Below are 24,711 nucleotides of genomic sequence, written 5' to 3'. Positions count from 1 at the left end.
TTGCTGGATCATACGGCAATTTTAAAATGCCTGAATAACTGCCATACTGTTTTCCACAGCAGCCGTTCCATTTTACATTCCCACCAATAATGCACAGATTCCAATTTCTCCACATCCTCACCAACACTTGTTAATTTATTTGTTTACAGTAGTCATTCTAATGGATGTGCCAACTCAAAATTATATACAGATGAATCTCTAAGCAAGAGGTTTTGTTTGGAATATATAAGGAATAGAATTGCAATTCAGGGCACACACACAGACTGTGGCCTCTGTTATGCCCACAGAAAAAAGAAATGGTTAGGGTTTACTAGAGCAAGGGAAAGTTATGCAAATTGTTTTGAGAGAAAGTTCACTGGTGCTGGCAGCACCTTACAAGAGCTAGTGAGCTCTGATAGGTGAGTTTCAGCAGTTGTCAGGTGGGTCCTATCGTCTTCAAATTACGGTTAGGTCCATGCAGATCTGGATTGAGCTTATAAGACTTAAAACAAACAAACAAACAAACAAACAAACAAAAAACAGGTGTATGTAACCTTAGTGTTTTTCTCATGGCTTCTTGACTCATTTTAGTCGGGTATGACATAAATGACTTCATTTTGTATAATCAACTTTCACAGGTGTAAGGTGGTATCTCAATGGAGTTTTGATTTGCATTTCCCTAATGATTAATGATGTTGAGCATCTTTTCATGTGCTTACTGTCCCTTTGTGTATGTTCTCTGGAGAAATGACTATTTAAGTTCTTTGCTTATTTCTGAATTGGGTTATTTTGTTGTTGTTGAATTTTAGAAGTTCTCTATGCATAATGGATACTAATACCCTTATCAGATACGTAATTTGCAAATATTGTATCCCATTCTGTGTGTTGCCTTTTTGTTCTGTTGATACTGTCTTTTGATGCGCAAAATTTTAAAATTTTCATAAAGTCCAATTTTGTCTATTTTCATTTGCTGTTTGTGCCTCTGGTGTCATATCCAAAAATTAATGCCAAATCCAATGTCATAAAGCTTGTGCTCTGTTTTTCCTCCTAAGATTTTTATAGTTTTAAGTCTTTATTTTATTTTGAGTTAATTTTGGTGTATGGTATTAGGTAAGGGTCCAACTTCATTCTTTTGCATGTAGATATTTAGTTTTCCCAGCGCCATCCATTGAAAAGACTGATCTTTCCCCATTGAATGGTCTTAGCATCTTTGTCAAAAATCATTTGACCATATATGCCAGGGTTTACTTTGGGGCTCTCTATTCTATTGTATTGGTCTACATGTCTATCTTTATGTCAGTAGCACACTGTTTTAATTACTGTAGCTTTGTAGTAAGTTTTGAAATCAGAAAATAAGAGTCCTCCATTTTGTTCTTCTTTCAAGATTGTTTTGGCTACTTGGGGCCCTCGAAATTTTATATAAATTTTAGAATAGGCTTTTCTATTTCTGCCAAAAAAATAACATCATTGGGATTACACTGAATCTGTAGACTGCTTTGGGTAGCACTGGCATCTATAATAACATTATTAAGTCTTCCAATGCACAAACATGGGATACATATCTATTCATCTATGTCTTTAATTTCTATCAGCAATGTTATATAGTTTTCAATGTATAAGTCTTTCATCTTCTTGGTTTAGCTAATTCCTAATTATTTTATTCATTTTTATGCTATTATTAATGGGATTGCTTTCATAGCTTCCTTGTCAGATTGTTCAGTTAGTATATAAAAATGCAATGGATTTTTTGTGTGTTCATACTGTACCCTGCTACTTTGTTGAGTACATTTATTAGTTCTAACAGTGTTTTGGGGGCAGTGGATTCTACATATTAGATCATATCATCTGTGAACAGTCATAATTTTACTTTCTCCTTTCTAATTTGGATTCCTTTTATTTCTTTTTTTGCCTAATGGCTCTGGCTACAACTTCCAGTACTATGTCAAATACAAGTAGCAGGAGTGGCATCCTTGTCTTGTTCCTGGTCATAGAGAGAAGTTTCTAATCTGTAACCATTAAGTATGATGTTAGCTGTGGGCTTGTCATATATGGCCTTTATTATGTTGAGGTACTTTCCTTCTATACTCGATTTGTTGACAGTTTTTTATCATGAAAAGACGTTAAGTTTTGTCAAATGTTTTTTCTGCATCCATTGATAAAATCATATAATTTTTGCTTTTCATTTTGTTAATGTGGTATATGACATTCTTCTCTTGCATAAGTTGGACCACCCTTGCATCCAAGGGATAAATACTACTTGATCATGGTGTATGATCCTTTTAATTTGCTGTTGAATACAAGTGTTAGTATTTTTTTTTTTTTTTTTTGGTAGAAGCTTTGCATTTATGTTCATCAAGAATATGGACCTGTAGTTTTCTTTTCTTGTAGTGTCCTTGTCTGACTTTTGTGTCAGGGTAATACTTTGTAAAATGAGTTTGGAAGTGTTCTCTCTTCAATTTTTTCGAAGAGTTGGAAAATAGTTTGTACTAATTCTTTAAATGTTCAGTAAAATTCAGAAGGGAAACAGTTCATGGGCTTTTCTTTGATGGGAGACTTTTAATTTGTGATTCAATCTCCTTACTTGTTGTTGATCTGTTAAGATTTTCTATTTCTTTATAATTCAGTCTTGGTAGGTTTTATGTTTCTGGAAATTAATCTAGTTTTTCTAGGTTATCTAACTTGTTTTATTTAAATGCTCATAGTAATCTCTTATGATCCTATGTGTTATCTGTTGTCCTCTTTCACTTCTGATTTATTTGTCTTCTCTCTCTTTTCATCAGTCTACCAAAAGATATATCATTTTTCAAGGCTTAATTTTTTAACTGAAAAACCTTTTTGTTGACTTTTTAAATTGTTTTTCTAGTCTCTATTTCATTTATTTCTGCTTTGAGCTTTATTTCCATATGTCTGCTAACTTTGTGCTTCATTTGTTCTTCTTTATCTAGTTCCTTGAGGTGTAAATTTAGATTGTTTGAGGTCTTTCTTTATCCCTAATGTAGGTGTTTATCACTATATACTTCCCTCTTAGAACTGTGTTTGACGCATTCTGTAAGTTTTGGTATGTTGTTGTGTTAGTCCATTTGTGTTGCTATGAAGGAATGCTATGAAGAGACTAGGGAATTTATGAAGAAAAGAGGCTTATTTGGCTCATGGTTCTGCAGGCTGTACATGAAGCATAGTGCCAGCATCTGCTTCTGGTGAGGGCCTCAGGAGGCTTATAATCATGGAAGAAGGTGAAGGGGAGCCAGCATGCAACATGGTGAGAGAGAATGCAAGAGAGAAATGGGAGAGGTCCCAAACTCTTTTTACAGATCTTGCAGTAGTTCATTGCCACACAACAGCCCCAAGCTATTCATGGGGGATTTCCTCTCATTATCCAAACACCTCCCAATAGGGTCACCTCCAATACTGAAGATCACATTTCAGCATGAGATTTTGAGGGGACACACATCCGTACCATATCAGATGTGTTTCCATTTTTACTTGTCTCAAAATTTAAACAAAGTGTTATGTCTTTTTTGGCCCATTGTTATTCAGTAGTATGTTAATTTCCATATAGTTGTGAATTTTCCAGTTTTCCTCCTGTTATTGATTTCTAGTTTCATACCATTGTGGTAAGAAAGGGCACTTGATATGCCTTCAACTTCCTTAAATTTTTTTGTGGTCTACTATATGACCTATCTTGGAGAATGTCATATACTAGACATAGGTGCTTGAGAAGAATGTGTATGCTGCTGCTATTGGATGAAATGTTCTGTATATGTCTGTTAGGTCCATTTGGTCTAAAATGTAGTTCAAGTCCAATGTTTCCTTATTGATTTTCTTCCTGGATGATCTCTCTATTGTTGAAAGTGGGGTATTTAAGTCCTCTACTATTATTGCATTGATATTTATTTATCCCTTTAGATCTGTTAATATTTGCTTTGCATATTTAGATGCTGTGATGTTGGGTACACATATATTTACAATTGTTATACGCTCTTGATGAATTTATCCCTTTATCATTATATAATGACCTTCTTTGTCTTATTTTACTGTTTCTGAATTAATGTCTATTTTGTCTAATCAGAGCTAACCCTGCTGTCTTTTGGTTTACATTTACGTGGAGTACCTTTTTCCATCCCCTTCACTTTCAGCCTGTATGTGTCCTCAAGGGAGCATTTTATAGGCAGTATATAGTTGGGTATTGTTTCTGTTTGTTTGCTTTGTTTTGTTTTGTTTTTTTACCAATTCCGTTATTATGTGACTTTTGACTACATAATTTAATCCATTTACATGTAAAGTAATTAATTATAGGTAAGAACTTACTATTGCCATTTTGTAAAAATTTTCTGTTTTGTAGTTCCTTAGTTCCCTTGTTCCTCTCTTGCTATCTTCCTTTCTGATATGGTTAGTTTCTACAGTGGTATGCTTTAATTCATTTCTCTTTATCTCTTGTATATCTACTGTAGCTGTTAGCTTTGTGGTCACTATGAGTCTTACAGAAAGCATGTTTATAGCAATATATTTTAACCTAATAATTAGGTTATTAGGTTAAAAGAAAAAACCAGTACTACACTATACCTCATTCCTATCCAAGGGTGCACTCAATTTAACTTCACTTGCCTACAGAAATTCTACATTTTACTTGTCTCCCACCCCCACATGCATTATATGTTTTTGATGTCACAATTTACTGCTTTTTATATTATGTATCTCTTAACAAAATATTGTAGCTATAGTTATGTTTAATACTTTTGTGTTTAATCTTTTTCTGTAGTTAAAACACATTTATATAACACCATTATTGGATCATAATATTCTGATTTTGACTATATATTTACCATGACCAATGGCCTTTATACTTTCATGAATTTTTATGTTATTAATTTGTGTCCTTTCATTTAAGCTTGAAGAAGTGCCTTTAGCATCTCTTATAAGGCAGGTATAGTAGTGATGAATTCCTTCAGCTTTGTTTGTCTGGAAATATCTTTATCTCACCTTCATTTTGGAAGGATAGCTTTGCCAGATATGGTATTATTGGTTTTCAGAGTGTTTTTTCTTTTAGTAGTTTGAATATATCATCCCATTATTTTCTGGCCTATGAAGTTTCTCCTGAAAAGTACAATATAGTTATATAAAGGTTCTCTTGTATGTGACAAGTCACTTTTCTCTTGCTGCTTTTAAATTTCTTTGTCTTTGACTTTTGGCAATTTGATTATAAGGTGTCATGGTGAAGTTCTCTTTGGGTTGAACATGTTTGGAGACATTTGAGTTTCACAGGTGTAAATGTCCATATCTCTCTCAGGGTTTGGGAAAATTTGAGCCATAACTTCTTTAAATAAGATTTCTTCCCCTTTCTCAATCCTCCTCTGAGACTTCTATGATGCATACATTGGTTTCATGATTAGTGTCCGTTAAGTCCCACAGGTTTACTTTACTCTTTTCAACTTTTTCTCCTTAGTCTGGATAATTTCCAAAGACCTATCTTCAGTCTCAGAGATTTTTTTCTTCTGTTTGGTTGAGTCTGTTGTTGAAGTTCCCTATTGCATTTTTTCAGTTGATTCACTGTATTTTTCAGCCCCAGGATTTATGTTTGCTTTCTTTTTATCTTTCTCTCTTTGCTTCACTTCTAGTTTTATTCATGTATTATTGTTCTGATTGATATTATTGAGTTCTCTTGTATCTTGATGAGTTTCTCTAAAATAATTATTTTGAATTCCTTTTTAGGAAGCTTATAGATCTCTAGTTCTTTAGGGTTTCTTACTGGAAAATTATAGAGGTCTTTTGGTGATGTCATTTTTCCTTTGTGTAGGTGTTTATGACCTTGCACTGATATCTGTGCATTTGAGGGAGCAGTCATCTCTTCAAGATTGATGGACTGGATTTGTGGGCAAATATTTTCATTTGTAGGTGAGTGCTATGCTAAGTGAATAGGATGTGGTGGCATAGTCTGTGCAGTTCCATCAGCTGTAATCAATATTTGGCAGGACTGTGGGGGTCCTCAGTGGCCAAGGTTGTAGATGTATTTGAAGGCAGCAGTAGTGATGAAAGTTTTAGAGGGCCTTAGTGTCAAAGGTTGCTGTGGTCTTCCTGCTATTCTTTTTTCTGGGGCCTCCTAGGACACTGGGGGAAGTCCTAGCCAAAGGGATCCTCTTGGTGCTGGGTCTGTCACAAGGGCATGCTGGTAACCACAGTAGCACCGGTTCTAGGGCACAGGCATTTTTTGTGGCAGTGGTGGTCCCAGTATTCAGGGCACAGGTGCTCAGAGCAACATCAGAGTCAAGAGTCCTGGGCTCAGGAGTGTATGGAACATCTATGGCACCTGGAGAACAGGGCCATAATTCTATAGCAGTGGGTGTCATCAGTGTCTGAGACAGGCATTTGACAGTCTTGACTGATACAACCAAAGTAAATGAAGCTCAGGCCTCTAAGAAAGCACAGGTTATTTAGAAAGCAATTATATGATTAGTAAGTGCTAATACAAGATTTCATGGAGTTCAATAATTCTTGAAAGAAAACTCTTGCTTTTAAGGGAATTATATTACTGAGGATACTTTTGGTTGCAAAGAACAGAAAAGACACTTCATACTTATTTATATATTGAAGGAAATGCATTGCTTTATGTATGTGAAAAACCTGTGGCTCATGCTGGCTTCAGGAATAGATCATTCCAGCAGCTCAGTGATGTTGCCATGGAGTCAGGTTCCTTCTACTGCTCTGTTTTATATTATCAACTTCAGCATAATATTGTCTGCTTTTCTAGTCTCAAAATAGCTGCATCAGTTTCTGGGGTCAAATATGTCTTTATGAAGATCCTGAAGGAATGATTATTTTGGACCCAGAAGTCTCAACAGAAACCCTAGCAGTTAATTTTCCTGCTTAAAACATCTGCCAATACCTAAACCAATCACTATTGTAAAGGAGAGAGGGGGCAAGGACGTTATGTGCTGGTTGTCTTAGGGAAGTGTTCCATCTCTACAGAGCTGGGAGTGGAATCAGTGCTTCAGAATCCCCATGGATATCCAAATGAAAATTAAAACTGTTAGAAAGGGAGGAGAAGGATTAGGTGATGAGGAGATAATAACCTATGGACAATGTTGTAACATAGCACAGTTTAAATTCTAGTCCCCTTTTCTTAGGAATGAAATTTCTTTTGAACATTGGAGATATCTAACTTATTAAAGAGTAGTCATTCAGTTAAGATGAGATGAGAAAGCCCATGGGAGAAAAAAAAAGGATATCCAACCTTAAGTGGCCTTTCTTTCTCTCCATAGATACATATCCTGCCCAGGTATTCTGTGCACAGGACAGGGGCTGGAGATCTACTTTGTAAATAAAGGAAAAGGGTGTCATCCTGAAATTTTTACTCAGAAATAAACATAGTTTGTTTTAGAATCACTTTGGTCTAAGTATCAAAAATCACTGTTAATTTTTTTAGGGAGCCAAGATGGCCAACTAGATACAGCCAGGAAGAAACTCTCCCACTGAAAGAGACCAGATTATCAAGGAGACCAGCATACTCTGAACAGGTCTTTGGAAAGAAGGTATTGAGAGTGGACAGAAAAAGTACACAGACCACAGGCTGAAAGTAGAGAAAGTTGGGAACACTGCAGGGGGTTGCAAAGCACCAGGACTCATTTCTGGGCCCAAGAGCCTTCTAGGGAAAGGGTGAGTGAAATAGGCATGGAGTGGCTCACCTTCACCATGGACTTCTGGGATCCTAGCTATGGGAGATCTCACAACTCCCATGGACATTTGAGCTGCCAGTGATAATTGCCTGGAGAGTTCGCAGAAACAGAATTCCAGCCTGGAAGGAGCCCAGAGGGTTTGACATGGGAATGTCTATAGTGGAGCATGGCCATGGACACTCATCCCACAAAGCTCACCATACTCCTTTAGGTGACTTTAGCCTTTGTTAGCTGCTGGACCTGGAGAAAGTGGGGCTGTCTTGTCCATGGGACAGGGCCAGTCTGGTTTGAGCACACCCCAGTCTGCTGGCCTCTCTCAGGGTCCCTGCCTGGCTGCAAACACATGCAGCCCAGCCTCAGTTGCCCAGCCAAAGTGTTTGTCAGTGGCCACAACAGTTCTTTCACTGGCAGATGCTGCATACCCACTGGAGCACTTTTGCACCTTGCCAGCATGCACCCACCTGCAGCCTTCCCACATTGATGTATACTCACCCATAGCATCTCCCTGTCCCCACCTCACTGGAATACATGCACACAGGGGCCCACCACTGCCCTGCCAGAGCACTTTTGCCAGAAGCTCCAGTCAAGTATTATTGCCAACAGACTGGAAACACCTCAAATGCTCCAGCATAGCCCATGCTTTAACTTCAAGGGGCCCCAGAACAAAGCTGTGGGCCTGCTCCCAGCCCTCCTGGGTTAGAGCACCCAGTCCAGGAGTGCTGAGCTGAGCCTTGGGTCTCTGAAAACATCCAGACTGAAGCCAGTCAACTAAATCCAACTTATACCACAACCAAATCCTCAAGGGCATTGTATTAGTCCATTCTCACAATGCTATAAAGAAATACCTGAGACTGTAATTTATGAAGAAAAAAGGATTAATTGGCTCATGGTTCAGCTGGCTGTACAGGAAACATAGTGGCTTCTACTTCTGGTGGGGTGGGTAGAGGCCGAACTTCAGGAAACTTCCAATCACGATGGAAGGCAGAGGGGGAGCAAGCTTCTTACATGGCAGGAACAGGAGCAAGAAAGAGATGGGGGAAGTGCTACACACTTTTAAATAACCAGATCTCACAAGAACTCAGTCAGTATTATGAGGACAGAGCCAAGAGGGATGCTGCTAAATCATTCATGGAAAACATCTCCATTATCCAATCACCTTCCACCAGGACCCACCTCCAAAACTGAGGATTCCAATTCAATATGAGATTTGGGTGGGGACGTAGATCCAAACCATATCAGGTATCAAAGAATATAAGAAGCATAAAGTCCCATCCAAAAGACTGCCACTTTGAAGATTAAAAGAACATCAGCTCACACAGATGAGAAGAAACCAGTGCAAGAATTCTGGCAACTCTGAAAGCCAGAGCATTTTTTAACCTCCAAACTATCACATTAGCTCTCCAGCAATAGTTCTCAACCAGCCTGAAATAGCTGAAATGACAGATATAGAATTCGGAATCTGGATGGCAAGGAAGCTCATCAAGATATAGGAGAAGGCTGAAACCCAATCCAAGGAAAACACTGAAACGGTCCAAGAGTTGAAAGATGTGACAGCCATTTTAACAAAGAACCAAACTGAGTTTCTAGAAATGAGAAATTCACCACAGGAATTTCAGAATGCAATTGGAAGCATTGATAACAGAGTAAACCAAGTTGAGGAAAGAATCTCAGGGCTTGAAGACAGCTCCTTCAAATCAATGCAGGCAGACAACAATAAAGAAAAAATAATTTATAAAAATGAACAAAATATTTTAGAAATATGAGATTATGTTAAGAGACCAAACCTACAACTTGTTGGCATTCCTGAAAAAGATGGAGAGAGAACAAGCAACTTGGAAAACATATTTCAGGATATTGTCCACAAAAATTTCCTCAACTTCACTAGAGAGGTTGACATGCTCGTAAGATTCTCCAAAGTCAATGCAAAAGAAAATATCTTAGAGGCAGCAACAGAGAAGGGGCAGATCATGTACAAAGGAATTGCCATCAGGCTAACAGTGAAACTTTCAGCAGAAACTTTACATGCCATGAGAGATTGGGGTGTATATTTAGCATCCTTAAAGCAGAGAAATTCCAACCAAGGATTTCATAGCCAAAAAAACTAAGATTCATGAGCAAAGGAGAAATAAAATCCTTTTCAGACAAGCAAATGTAAACAGAATTCATTACCACTAGATCTGCCTTACAAGAGGTCCTTAAGGGACACTAAACATAGAAAGAAAAGATCATTATCTGCCACCACAAAAACACACTTAAGTACATAGCCCACTGACACTATAAAGCAACTACATAATCAAGTCTACTTAAGAACCAGTGAACAACACAGTGACAAGATTGTATCTTCACATACTGATATTAACCTTGAATATAAACAGGCTAAGAACCCCATTTAAAAGGCACAGGGTGGCAAGCTGGATAAAGAAACAAGACCCAACTGTATTCTGTCTTCAAGAGGCCAATTTCACATGCAATGACACCAAAGGCTCAAGGTAAGGGGATAGAGAAAGATCTATCAAGCAAACAGAAAATAAAAAAAGAGTAGGGGTTGTTATTCTTATTTCAAACAAAAGAGACTTGAAACCAACAATGCTCAAAAAGGACAAAGAAGGTTGTTACATAACGATAAAGTGTTAAATTCAACAAGAAGACTTAACTTTCCTAAATATACATGAATCGAACACTGGAGCACCCAGATTCATAAAAAATTCTTAGAGGCTTATATTGAGATTTAGATACCACACAATAATAGTGGGAGACTTTAACAACACACTGACAGTGTCAGAAAAGCCATCAAAGCAGAAAATCTAACAAATATATTCAGAACCTAAATTCAACACTTGGCCAAATGGACTAAACAGACATCTACAGAATACTCCACCCAACAACAGAATAGACGTTATTCTCATATGCACATGGCACATACTCTAAGATTGACCACATGCTGGGTCATAAAAGCAATACTCAACAAATTCAAAAAACCAAAACCATACCAACCACACTCTCGGACCACAGTGCAACAAAAATAGAAATTAATACCAAGAACATCTCTCAAAACCATATAATTAGATAGAAATTAAATACTCTGCTCCTGAATGACTTTAAAGAATGAAATTAATGCAGAAGTAAAAACAAATACTTGGAAATGAATGAAAACAAAGATACAACATACCAGAATCTCTGAGACACAGCTAAAGCAGTGTTAAAAGGAAAGTTTACAGTGCCAAATGCCTACATCAAGAAGTTAGAAAGATCTCAACTTAACAATCTAATATCACCTATGGGAACTAGAAAACCAAGGACAAACCAACCCCAAAGCTAACAGAATAAAATAAATGACCAAAATTGGAGTTGAACCAAAATTGAGATGCAAAAATCGAGACACAAAAATCCATATAAAAGATTTATAAGAAAACCGAAACTTTGTTTTTTTAAAGAATAAGATTCATACACCACCAGCTAGACAGATTAATAAAAAAAAAAAGATAAAAGATCCAAATAAACACAATCAGAAATGACAAAAGGGACATTACAACCAACCCCACAGAAATAATTTAAAAAATCCTCAGAGAGTATTATGAACACATCTATGCACACAAACTTGAAAACCTAGAATAAATGAATGAGTTCCTGGAAACGTGCAGCTTTCCAAGATTTTACTAGGAAGAAATTGAAATCCTGAACAGATCAATAATGAGTTCTGAAATGGAATGAAAACTCATTATTATATTATAATCTAACAACCAAAAAAAGCCCTGGACCAGATGGATTCACAGCTGAATTCTACCAGACACATAAAGAAGAGCTGGTACCAATCTTGAAATAATTGGTACTGAAATTGTTCAAAAAGGTCAAGGAGGAGGGACTCCTCCCTAACTCGTTCTGTGAGGACAGCATCATTCTGACACCAAAATCTGGCAGAGACAATGAAAAGAGAAAACTTCAGGTCAATATTGCTGAATAACATACATGCAACAACTCTCAACAAAATACTAGCAAATTGATTTCAGCCATATACCAAAAAGCTAATCCATCATGCTTTGTATACCAGGAATAAAGTCTACTTTAAAGTAAATAAAGCTTACTTTGTTTACTTTATTCACCTAGGATACAAGATTGGTTCAATACACACAAATCAATCAATGTGATTCATCTCATAAACTAAAAACAAAAAATACATGATCATCTCAATAGATGCAGAAAAGGCCTTCGATAAAATTCCACATTCCTTCATGTTAAAAACCCTCAACAAACTAGGCATAGGAGGAACATACCTCAAAATAATGCGAACCATCTATAATAAACTCATAACTGACATCATGCTGAATGGGCAAAAATTGGAACCCTTCCCCTTGAAAACTGAAAGAAGACAAGAATGCCCAACTCTCATACTCCAATTCAACCTAGTACTAGAAGTCCAAGCCAGAGCAATCAGGCAAGAGAAAGAAATAAAAGGCATCCAAACAGGAAGAGAAGAAATCAAACTCTCTCTCTTCACAAATGATATGATTCTATACCTAGAAAACCCCAGTCTGTCCCAAATCTCCTAAAGCTGATAAATAACTTCAGTAAAGTTTCAGAATACAAAATCAATGTGCAAAAATCAGTGGTATTTCTATACACCAACAACGCCCAAGCTGAGAGCCAAATCAAGAATGCACTCCCATTCACAACAGCCACACACATAAAATACCTAGGAACACAGCTAACCAGGGAGGTAAAATATATTTAAATTCAGAATTTAAAAACACTGAGGAAAGAAATCAGAGATGACACAAACAAACGGGGAAAGCGTTCCATGCTCATGGAAAGGAAGAAGCAATATTGTTAAAATGGTCATACTGCCCAGAGCAATTTAAATATTCAATGCTATTCCTATCAAACTACCAATGTCATTTTTCACAGAATTAGAAAAAAACGATTCTAAAATCCAAATGGAACCAAAAAAAGAGCCCAAATTGCCAGAGTAATCCTAAGCAAAAAGAACAAAGCCAGGCACATCACATTACCTGACTTCAAACCATACTACAAGGCTACAGTAACCCAAACAGCATGATACTGGTACAAAAACAGACATATAGACCAATGGAACAGGTTAGAAAATCCAGGAATAAAGCTGCACACCTAAAAACATCAGATCAAATAAGTAAGCAATAAAAATAAGCAACGGGGAAAGGACTCCCTGTTCAATAAATGGTGCTGGGATAAACCAGCTAGCCATATGTAGAAGGTTGAAACTGGACTCCTTCTTTCACTGCATACAAAAATCAACTCAGGATGAATAAAGACTTAAATGTAAGACCTGAAACTATAATGACTCTAAAAGAAAATCTAGGAAATACCATTCTGGAGATAGGCCTTGGCAAGGATTTCATGATAAAGTCTCCAAAAGCCATTGCAACAAAAACGAAAATAGACAAGTGGGACCTAATTAAACTGAAAAGCTTCTGCACAGTAAGAGAAACTATCAACAGAGTAAAGAGACAATCTACAGAATGGGAGAAAATATTTGGCATATGCATCTGACAAAGGTCTAATATCCAGAATCTATAAGGAACTTAAATCAACAAGCAAAATACAAACAACCCCATTTAACGAATGGGCAAAGAATATGAACAGACATTTCTCAAAAGAAGAAATACACGTGGAAAATAAGCATATAAAAAACTGTGCAACATCACCAATCATTAAAGGAATGCAAATCAAAACCACAATGAGATAACGTCTCACATCAGCCAGAATGGTTATTATCAAAAAGTCAAAAAATGACAGATGCTGGTGAGGTTAAGGAGAAAAGGCAATGCTTATACATTGCTGATGGGAATGTAAGACAGTTCAGCCACTATAAAAAGCAGTTTGGAGATTTCTCAAAGAACTTAGAACTACCATTCGACTCAGCAATCCCATTACACCCAAAGGAATATAAATGATTATACCAAAAATACACATGAACTCATACATTCATTGCAACACTATTCACAATAGCAAAGATATGAAATCAACCTAGATGCCCGTTAACAGTGGACTAGATTTAAAATTATGGGGGCCCGGTGCAGTCGCTTATGCCTGTAATCCCAGCACTTTAGGAAGCCAAGGTGGGAGGATCACTTGAGCTCAGGAGTTCAAGATCAGCCCAGGAAATAGAGTGAGAACTTGTCTCTACTAAATTTGTTTTAAAAATTAGCTGGCCACTATGGCATATGCCTGTAGGGCCAGTGACTCAGGAGGCTGAGGTGAGAGGATGCTTGAGCACAGGAGGTTGAAGCTACAGTGAGCTATGATCATGGCAGTGCACTTCAGCCTGGGCAACAGGGCCTGTCTCAAAAAAAAAAAAAAGGGGGTGGGGGAAGAGAGAGAGAGAGAAAAGAAAAGAAAAAGAAAGTATGGTACATAATAACACCATGAAATACTATGCAGCTATAAAATAGAATGAAATCCTGCCCTTTGCAGCAACATGGATGCAGTTGAAGACCATTATCCTAAATGAATTAATACAGGAACAGAAAACCAAATACAGTATGTTCTCATTTATAAGTGGGAACTAAACGTGGAATATACATGGACACAAAGAGAGCCTCGTTGAGGGTGGAGCATGGGAAGAGGGTGAGGTTCAAAAAACTACGTATTGGGCACTGTGCTTACTACCTGGGTGACAAATCATTTGTACATCAAACTACAGAGACACTCAATCTAGTCATGTAACAAACCTGCACATGCACCCCTTGAACCCAAAATAAAAGTTGAAAAAGAAAAAAAGATCACTCTTGAATTGCTGCTTCTGTTCTTGACATACTTATATCTTAGCTTCATAATGAAGTATCAAAATGAAATGGCCAGGAAAATAATGACAGCAATTTTGCCAATGGTTTCTATGCTCCTTTGAGTGACTTGTTGCTCCTTTGCAAAAAGGTGGGAAGACAGAAGCATGGCTAAAAATCAATAAGGATTCTGATAACCTGGCTCAGAGTCTTAGAATTAGCCACATTCACCTTTCCTACCCTCCTTCCTAACCCTCTTTTATATACTCTCCAGGATCTGTGCACACTCTTGTGAAAACATTAGGAAACAATTATACAAGTAAATACAGTTCCTTTAATTATATTTAACAACTAGAGTTGAGGGAATGCATTTGTTTATGGAACAAATTCCTCAGAATAGATTGGATTTTTAAATTGTCATTAAATCCATGGGGATTTAAATTTGCTCATTCCTTAAAAGCAATCAGCTATTTCTAAGTATAAAAGGCAGAAAGCTACTAATAACACTTCTCAAATACAAGAGTGTGCAGATACTTACTATATAAGGCACAGCTTTTAAAATGGCATTATCTTTAACATAAATATATAGAAAAAAAAAGTGCTCAGAGCATCAAAAGTCCCAAATATATGATTGCCTTGCTATCACTAACATATGGGTACATTATATTCCTATGAGCACTTAATTTGTTTTCTTGCCTTGAAATTTGATACTGCTGAATCTTAGGAAGCTGAGCTTTCTTTTATGTTGTTTACTGACTATTCTCATCTAGTCCAAAAGCCTTTTCTAATCGTCCTTCCTCCAAATTCTTATGGCAGTTGTTACATATCTGAGTCTTCTGGCATTTGTCATGTGCCATCTTAAGCTGTTAAGTAGGGCTTGTTTTTCATATTGCTGTCTCATTTCCCCAACCACATTATAACCAATTCAGAAATGTTATGAGTCTTTGACTCTTCCCAGTTTTTAATAAAGTGACTTGGGTAAGAATATAACATCCTCAAGGAAAGGGGCTCCATCTGATTTTTTTTCCATGATAACTGCTAGAACCCTATCCTGATACATAGCACACACTCAGTAAATAGTTATCGAATAAAAGAATAATTGTATTAATACTAGATGCTTCAGAGATGTTTGGTTAAAAACAGTACTACTAAATTACTATTAGATGGTCCTCTGATTTTAATTAATTTTCCAATAGATGTGTGATTTTTCATTAGGAATTCAAGACAAGTCCATGACTTTGTGGCCTAGGACTCCCCAGAATACATGAAAGACCCAAACACACACAAATAGTAAAAATCACACTTTCTATTCCTGAGGAATCCATGCTTCATTTTCACTTCTCAAGTATTGCAGCCTTCCTCTTATTACACCCTCTTCTTATCCAAGCATGCCTTTATAAGCAGATTAATCTTTCCAAAGATCAGGGCTGTTGTTTTATACCGGAGTTTAAGCCTATCAATTTGCACAATGACATAGCCAACCAGGCAGTCTCTTGCGGGAATCAGAACCAAGGAAAATCAAGCTTGTTGGTTTTGGTGTGTGTTCCAGGGGACAGGTATAGCAAGCATATCCCTAAGATCATCAACTCTCAGAGATGCTCACTCAAAGAAGTTGTCCTCTACACTGAAAGTCCTCCGTCTTATTCCTCCATTTAAATAGTATAGTTTAATGTGACACTGTCCACTATAATGAGACTCTTCACTTTACAAGCTACAATTTCTGAACAAGTCTGGTGGTTCATGCTGCTCTTTCCTGTTTGTTTTTCCAAAACAAAACAAAACAAAAACAAATCACCAGACTTCTCCAGTAGTAGAATTACTAGAAAGATTTTCTTCCATGTGCTACAAGGAAGTGCCTAGCAGTGGGATCCTGCTCCAAACCTACTTTCAGAACCCCCACGAATAGGAACAGGAGCCACAGTTCTTCCATACTGATTTTTAGTTGTTATCCCATGGCAGCACCGAGTACTTATTGAGTTAAATCAGCACAACCTTCTGTGTTTACTTGTGAGAGGGGTTCTTATACCACCTCAGCGGTTTGAACTCCAACAAGTGACAGCTGCAAGGCCGTAAGAGTGTGTGTTCATGACAAACTTTGATCATCAGCCATATTATGGGCAACTTTCTCTGACTCACTGAGTATTTGGTGCATGAGAAAATAAATTGGCTCCTGGAACACAAATCAAGAATGAGTGCAATTTTCTGGGGATTACAACTAAGGATTTGTGCGATTAAATTTCTAGTGCAAAAAAAATCTATCTTGGTATACATTGTACAAATGAAGTCACTTGCTTTCCTGGGCAATTTTCTATTTTATTTCTCTTTAGAAACAAAACATTTCATGAATTCGCTGTTTAAAATAATTAATAAATGAAAAGAAAAAATTAATGACATTTTAAAACAGAAACAGTAGAAAACTAAACTTAATGAGGTTTCTTAAATAGGTCACATGTATTCAACATTTATATTTAACTGGTAGATTTTGGTTAAGTGATATATATTTTGACATACTCGACTTTCAAAGGAAAACTTAAGATCTTGCTCCCAGACTCTCTCTTGTTTCTGATTTCTCTATTTCTACCACCTCTACTAGACACCTGGATTTAAAGCCACAGTCCACCTCAAAGCCTTCTTCTCACCTGACCCACACTTCTAATCATCTTCCAAATCTGGTAGATTCTACTACTCCGTGTCTCACACATAGAATATTAGCATAACCATATAACCTAAGTCACGCTTCACACAAATCCATTCTGCCCAAAACCTTTTAGTTTTTTATTAGTGCCATGTGAGCTGCAAATAAACTCATACATCAGGTATTACGGGGCCTTTTCAACTGGGCCAGTGTACCTTTTCAGTCTTACTTCTCACCACTGCAATCTGGTCCCAGTAACAGTAAAACCATAAGGCCTTAAGCCACACGCCTCTGTGCTTAGTAACCATTTGCTCATTCTGTTGTCTCAAGCTAAAAGATCTTCCGCCACTTTCCCCAGGAAATCTTCTGAGATCATCTTATCCAGACGTATCTTTCTCTTGAAGCTCAGTGTGATGCTTTGGCATCTCTCAACCAGAAATCCTAGCAGTTATTTATTAATTCAATGTCCACTTTGCCCCTACTAAGTTGTTTCTCATGTGGGTTGAGAACATGTCTTACTCATGCCCAAAGCCCCTGTGGTACCCAGAACACTGCCTTGCACAGAGTAAGAGCTCAGCGCACTCTAAAAATATGTAGTTTATGTCTAAAGAAGATACTATTGATTGAGTTGCGGCGTCATGGTTCCCTTTACTATACCAATTACTTTCCAACTCAATGTCTGTTAGCTTCAAAAGCCATCATAGAAGGTAGTAAAAGCCCGTCTTGGAAACAGTAGTCAGTAGGTAATCCTTGATAGTTGGCCCATACTATATACTCCATTGCAAGAGATTTCAGTCGTTGGTTTAAAATACTGCTAGCTCCAGGTCAAGGATGATTATAATAAATTCTTTAGTTGCTATTGGTATATATATACACACACCTATATATAGGTATATATAAATAAAATACAAATAAAGCAAATTAATACCAATATATAGGTGTGTGTGTATGTGTGTATATATATATAGTGATATAAAGACACCTGAAGAAAAGTAGCATCTATTGTTTTTAGAAGAGCTATTCTTAGGATGTTGACACTTGGTATGTGACAAAAACAAGAAATTTGTTATTGGCTTAAGAACTGCTTCTCTAAAGTGAAAATAATACAAGAGGCAGGATGAGTATGATGGGTTTTTGTTGCTAACATTGTTGTGTGTTATATGATGTCCCTAAAGTAACTGACACTCAATTACAATGTTCAACTTTGGAGTTTTATGGTTGGCATCTCAGTATATAGTGGGTGTTCAGCTCTAAACAATGGAACCCTCAACTAAAACTGACTTGAAAAGTAAGGACACTTATTATCTAACATAACAGAAAGTAGACAAGTTCCTCAAAACTGATGAATTCAGCAACAAAATAATATTACCGAGATTTCAGGGATTCAGGCTTCTAATATATTTCTGCTCTGCCATCTACAGACTGCACCATCATATAGCTTATTCCTCTTGAACTTGCTGCTAGTAACATCTGAGGCTGCATGCTTCCTTGTTCATATCCAGTGGGACAGGATGAACGGGGCCTCATCCTGAAGAAGTCTCTCCTTTCACTCTGATTGGCCAGTTTAGCTCAACTCCTACCTCAGGACAAGCAGCTCAGCAAAACGCCAGGTACCCATTTGCTTAGGCTTAGGTTTCTAGAATAATGTCTAAAATGAGGATAGAATTTCCATGATTGGCTAAGACTAATTAATACTATTTTAGGTCAAGCGTAAATTACTACAATCATACTGATACACTAAATACATGAAAAACAGAAGGATGGAATGGATACTGTGGAGCAAGTAATGACTGCAAATATGGGCTCGCATTACTGTTCAAATAGTGAAGATGACTGACTTCAAGAAACTACAATTTTTCAACTATAAAAATTTAATGGATTTTTACATTCATTGAGTGAGATTTTGTCATAAACAGGTACTGACGTTTCCCCTATAGAATCATCCCCAATGAAGAAATGGGATATATTTAATGTAGATTGTAAATTCTATTAAGTCAGGGACCATGTTGGTCTTCCTCAGTGCTCCCTGAAGCTTAGCAGAGGGCCTGGCACAGATGAGATGTTCAAAAGCCTTTTCTTCTTGAACAGATAAAGATAATAATAACTTTCATTAAACAATGGACACTTGCATTAGAACAGGGTATCACACTGTGGAGGAGCACTGAGTGCCAGATTAATTTAACTACATAAGGTATCAAAAGAAAGTTTCACAAACCAACACCATAGACCAAAACCATCTAGTAATCTCCTGCTATGCTCCAAGTCAAAGATGTTCTGTAACCCTAGCAAATATCCATGACAATGTTGTAGTACAAGAAACATAATTCTATCTTTGTTTTTAAAGAAGGTAGTACTCAAATCACTTCCAATTATGTTTGTACGAAAGCTGACAATTTGAACCATAAATGCTGCTTTGATGCGCCATCTGGCAAGTATAAACATCTCTTCTCATGAGATCCTCTATTAGAAGCCACTTTAGATATTCCCACAGAGACACTGCACAGGACCACAGGTCAACCAGACAAATGTGTTCTTCTGGATTTCCCTATAGTTTAAATACACACACACACACACACACACACACACACACACACACACACACAAGTTTTCTCCCTCTGAGCCATCATCTTTCTGCAGACTTTCTGGATAAATGTGGCCCAGCTGTCTCACTGACCTTCCAGGACACTGGAACTTCCCGCTTCCAAATGCCACGAAGCAGTCCAAGAAAGAGTGCTTCTCTAAATTTGCCTTTTTCCAACGTTCCTGTGGGAAGAAAACATTTTTTTTTTCCAAATCAGCCTTATATAAATAAGCTTAACTTTATTTCTCTAGGCTAAAAATGACCTTGTACAGCTAATCCTTGCATATAAAGTTGCAGGGTTGTTGGTAATTTTTTCCACCCTGTTATTAATATTAGACACAATTGTGTTTTTGGAACATGAACTTATAAATAAAAAGGTTTTAAAAAAATTCTGTTAAGTGGTAAATGTAAATGATAAGGTAAATCAACCACAGAATTGACCTAAGAAAAGGAAGAATATTTATAATAAGGTCTCAGGCTCCGTCATAAAATTGCTGTTGGTAATAAATTTAGTAATAAGACACTGACATCCCTGCCTGTTGGAAAAAGCTTGGGATGCAGAATGAATGCATCTAGATGCCATTTTTGACAGTTTTACCTAAAGGCAGAGAACAGACTAAATGACCTCTTAACATTCCGTTCAGTCCTGTAACTTTCCAATTCTAAGAAACAGCAGATCACAGTTTTATTTTGCTTTATTTGTATTTTTTGTACTCCTTGGAAACCAATGACAGAGGCAATTGCCTAAAGAACATGAAATAAGTCTTCTATCAAAAATAGGCTTATTTACTTGAACATGCCCTTCTGGTTTGATGTAAAATTTATTTTAAAGTTAGAGAAGTTTATTACAAAAACTTTTCTAACTGATTTGTAAATGTCGCATTGTCTATATTGCAAATCTGTTCTATACTTTGTAGTCAACTTTGTTCTTAGTTACAAGAGAAATATGGGTGCTTAATTACATAGTCCTAATTTATGAATTTACACTCCTGAAATAAAAAGAAATTAAAATTAAATAATAATATATACTGAAAGAGATAACTTACAGGTTTGAACAATTCAGGCTCAGGAAAATACTTTGGATTTCTATGTAGCCAAAACGGAGACAACATCAACAAGTCACCAGAAGGAATGATGTAATTCTATAACAGAAAAATCAGCTCCAAATCATTTTTTGGAAATATGCTTTAAAGAGAGTTTTGGCCACTAAAATTAATGCTACAATTATATTATGGTGAAGATATACATTTTATAATTGACTGTGAGAAAATTTATTTTTAATATCTATATAATTATATAATATCTAACACTAAATATAAAATCTAATAATATAGTATCTATATAATTCTGATTTCCATATACATATATTTGGTTACACAGAGGGAATTATATAATTCTGATTTACATGTACATATATTCAGTTACATAAAAGGAAATACTAGCTAAATGTCAAAAGTTTTGAAACTAGTATAAGTCCATTCTAATGTAGCTTTTGATGTTTGATATTAGGGTTTGTGGCCAGAGTTCTCAAAGACAGAAACTATGGTGGAGCCTCAGGTTATGGAACAGAAAAATCGGACTGTGAGACAGGGACAATGGCCACGCTAGCACTGAGAAGAGGGGCCAAGGATGTCCTGTTCTTGTGGATACTGATGACAGTGTTAGAGCAGGGCAGTGAACTCTTCTTTTGTCAGTCCAGCATCAGTTATTAGGACAGAAAAAAATGAAAAACAACTGGTTAGGAAGACACAGGAGAAGGCAAGTGTTATATATTTTTTGGTCGGGTTTGTGTTTGGGGTCACAGTGCTTGTGGGAATGAGGATAAACAACGTGTTTCCTCAGGCAGTCTACATTATCCTTCCTGATTTATATGACAACAGGTTTTCATGATCTATAAACTGTACAAAGAACTAAAACCCATTTCACAAAATCTCCCTATCATCACCACGTTCAGGAACCACAGGACAAAGAGATCTCCCAAGTTTTATAATTGCTAGATAGCTACCAACTTTACTAAGGTGAAGAGATTTTATTAGGTAATTCCCACTGCCCATCATCATAAGCCACACCTATTTAACCTTGTATAATTTTGAAATGTCCTCAAGATATTTGCAAAACACTTACTTTAGGTTTACTTCTCCGAGGCATAAACACCTTACAATTAAAAATACGTCTTCTGCTGGGTCTGGTGGCTCATGCCTGTAATCCTAGCACTTTGGGAGGCCTAGGTGGGAGGATCCTTTGAGCTCAGGAGTTTGAGACCAGCCTAGGCAACATAGGAAGGCCTCGTCTCTACAAAAATAACCCTAAAAATATTAGCTGGGAATGATGGTACACCTATAGTCTCAGCTACCTGGGTGGGTGAGACAGGAGGACTGCTTGAGCCCAGGAGGTTGAGGGCACAGCGAGCTATGATTGTGTCACTATACTCCAGCCTGGGAGACAGAGTGAGATGCTGTCTCAAAGAAAAATAAAAATATGTCTTTTACTTGTAGCTGTGAGTGGAATATGGGGTAGGGATGTCATCATTTTTTTAACCCAGGAGAACCCCTGTTGGCTCTAGTGGGAGCTGAGTATTGCTTGAGATTTGGCCATTTCAGAACCAGGAGAGCTGGAAAGACTCAAATCCAAGACTGGAAAGAGAGTGAAGCTTTTGCAGGCACCCTCTTATCATTTTAAAATAGAGAAACTTGTGAGATCCCAATCCTGTCTGTTTGTTTTACTTCTGTTGGAACTGAGGCTAGAGAGGTCATGACTGACTCTGGAATCAACCACAGAGGGCCGTGATGTGTATCTGAGAGCAGGGTTGGGGGCAGCACAGGGACAGACCTTCAGTCAGGACAACCACAGCCCTTCTCCTTCCCACCGCAAAGTCCTCTTCAGTTGCTGTTGACCCGTGCTCATGACTTGGAGGCTGCTGACTGTTGCAGCCTACAAAGCAGGTTAGCAAAGGGAGGAGAACTTCATACAGGTCCTCAGTAGCAGAATTACCACTAGCAACAGGGAGGAGACAAGAAAGAGGTTCCTGTTGCAGCAGCAGCAACTGTCAGACTGATAAATAGCATGAAGGAATGCTGGAGCTGGTTCGATCAAGAAACCCTCTGAGCAAGCAGACATCATCACACCCAGCCTAAACAGTCCCTATCTTTACTTACATGACAGATGAAGCGAAAGATCTAGAGGGAGACAAGACAGTCGCAGAAGGAGAACACAGATCACTAGCAAAGGGAAGCTACAACTTCTGTGTGTGGCAAGAACTGCATCTCTCAGGTAGACGGAATTGAGCCTGGCCACCGCACCTCACCTGGATGGTGTGAGGCCAAAACAAGCTTCATCTGCTAATCTAGAAGTGGGGTTTTCTTTAAAAAAGGAAGAGAAGGTAGGACTCTGTGTTGTAATTCAAGAAAGGTGCTCAGAGCTAAGTGGGTGCCACCAGGAATGTATAATCTTAAAAAGAAAGGAAGAGTCCAGAGGCAACATATCTATAGCAGGAGGTCTGAAGCACACAGCCTTTTCTCCTAGCTTTTAATCAGAGACTTGGCTGGTGTTTGTGCCAAAAAAATAAAATTAAATTAAATAAACAAAATAAGTATTTTTTAAATTAAAGAGTATATTCTTTCGTATGATAAAAACTGACATCTACAAAAAGTTTGGAAAATTCTGAAAAGTAGAAAAACTAAAAAGGAAAATCCAGAGTTCTGACACCTCAAGACAGTAATTAATTAGTTAGACTTCTTTCCAGTATGCTTACTTAGTAGTAATAGGAGATTTTTTGTTGTTGTTAAACATAGTTTTGATCCTCCTGAATAACCAATTTAATCTTTCTTAACTCACTTAACTTCATAACATGTTTTCCCTTTTTATTGTATATTCATGGTGAATATTTCTTCCTCCAATGACTGTTTAATCTTCCATTGGGTAGATTAAACAATAATTAATGTAATCATTGCCTACTTTTTTTTCTATGGTAAATAGTGCCACCATAAGCACTTTCTTCCACACAGCATTTTTTCACACAGATTCTGTTAACACAGATGTTCACATGACACAGGACATGATATTTTAAGGCTATAAATGCATGTTATTCAACTGTTTCCTCAAATTTTGTAGCAATACATATTTCTTTTTTTTTTTTTTTTTTGAGACGGAATCTCTCTCTGCCGCCCAGGCTGGAGTGCAGTGGCCGGATCTCGGCTTACTGCAAGCTCCGCCTCCCGGGATCACGCCATTCTCCTGCCTCAGCATCCCGAGTAGCTGGGACTATAGGCGCCCGCCACCACGCCTGGCTAGTTTTTTGTGTTTTTAGTAGAGATGGAGTTTCACCGTGTTAGCCGGGATGGTCTCGATCTCCTGACCTCGTGATCCGCCCACTTCGGCCTCCCAAAGTGCTGGGATTACAGGCGTGAGCCACCGCGCCCGGCCGGAATACATATTTCTAACTATAATTTATGAGAATGTAAGTTTCAGTACCCTTTTATCTGTAATCTGACATTTTTAATGGTTGTTTTAGGTTTACATTTTTATGTTTTTACATTTACATTTTTATGTTTATGTTGAGATTTTTTCCATTTATTTTATCCTATAAATTCTTATGTTCTGTCCTGATTAACCTATGTGGCACTCACTTACTGACTTTTGTCAGTTCTTTAAATATTAAAATTATTTATAGTTGTGTTGTATATTGATGTTTGCATTATATTCACATTTGAGTTACAATTTTAAAAAATGAGACATTAAATTTTGATATGGTACATTCGAATCTGTTTATCCTCTTTGTGGTTTCATTGATTAATCTTAAAATCAGGCAGCCTTCTTCTTTTTATAAAATAAATACAGTTAATGTTTTAGAAAACCATGCTATTATGTTAGCATGTAAGAGGTTTTTGTTATTTTTAAATGAATCACCAAATTAATATTTTAACAACTTCTCAGTTTAAATTTGAAATATAGCTAATATTGACAGATTTAAAATAGACATAGACAAAAATTCTTTGGGATCTTCAATAATTCTGAAGAGTGTGATGGGATCGTGAAACCAAAAAGTTTGAGAACTTCTACTTTAGAAGTTTAAAAAAAAAACACTTTTAGTCA

General features: G+C 37.1%; 1 protein-coding gene across 4 annotated transcripts in view; it reads right to left on the bottom strand.

The window, feature by feature from the left end:
• Positions 1 to 24,711, bottom strand: part of CYP39A1 (cytochrome P450 family 39 subfamily A member 1) — a 105,182-nt gene that overhangs the window by 17,666 nt on the left and 62,805 nt on the right. For 3 of the 4 annotated variants that reach the window (XM_005552813.5, XM_045390230.3, XM_005552812.5), the window contains exons 9-10: positions 20,667 to 20,762; positions 19,714 to 19,802 (exon numbers count right to left, since the gene is read on the bottom strand). The exons of the other annotated variant lie outside the window; for it this stretch is intronic. In XM_005552813.5, coding sequence (XP_005552870.2) covers positions 19,714 to 19,802; positions 20,667 to 20,762 — 185 coding nt within the window. The remainder of the gene's footprint in view (positions 1 to 19,713; positions 19,803 to 20,666; positions 20,763 to 24,711) is intronic. 4 annotated transcript variants of the gene reach the window in all.

Source organism: Macaca fascicularis, chromosome 4, assembly GCF_037993035.2.
Source record: "Macaca fascicularis isolate 582-1 chromosome 4, T2T-MFA8v1.1".
In the NCBI taxonomy this organism is placed as follows: Eukaryota; Metazoa; Chordata; class Mammalia; order Primates; family Cercopithecidae; genus Macaca; species Macaca fascicularis.
The sequence above is the reverse complement of the archived record's forward strand: the minus strand, read 5'-3'. Positions and strand labels throughout refer to the sequence as shown.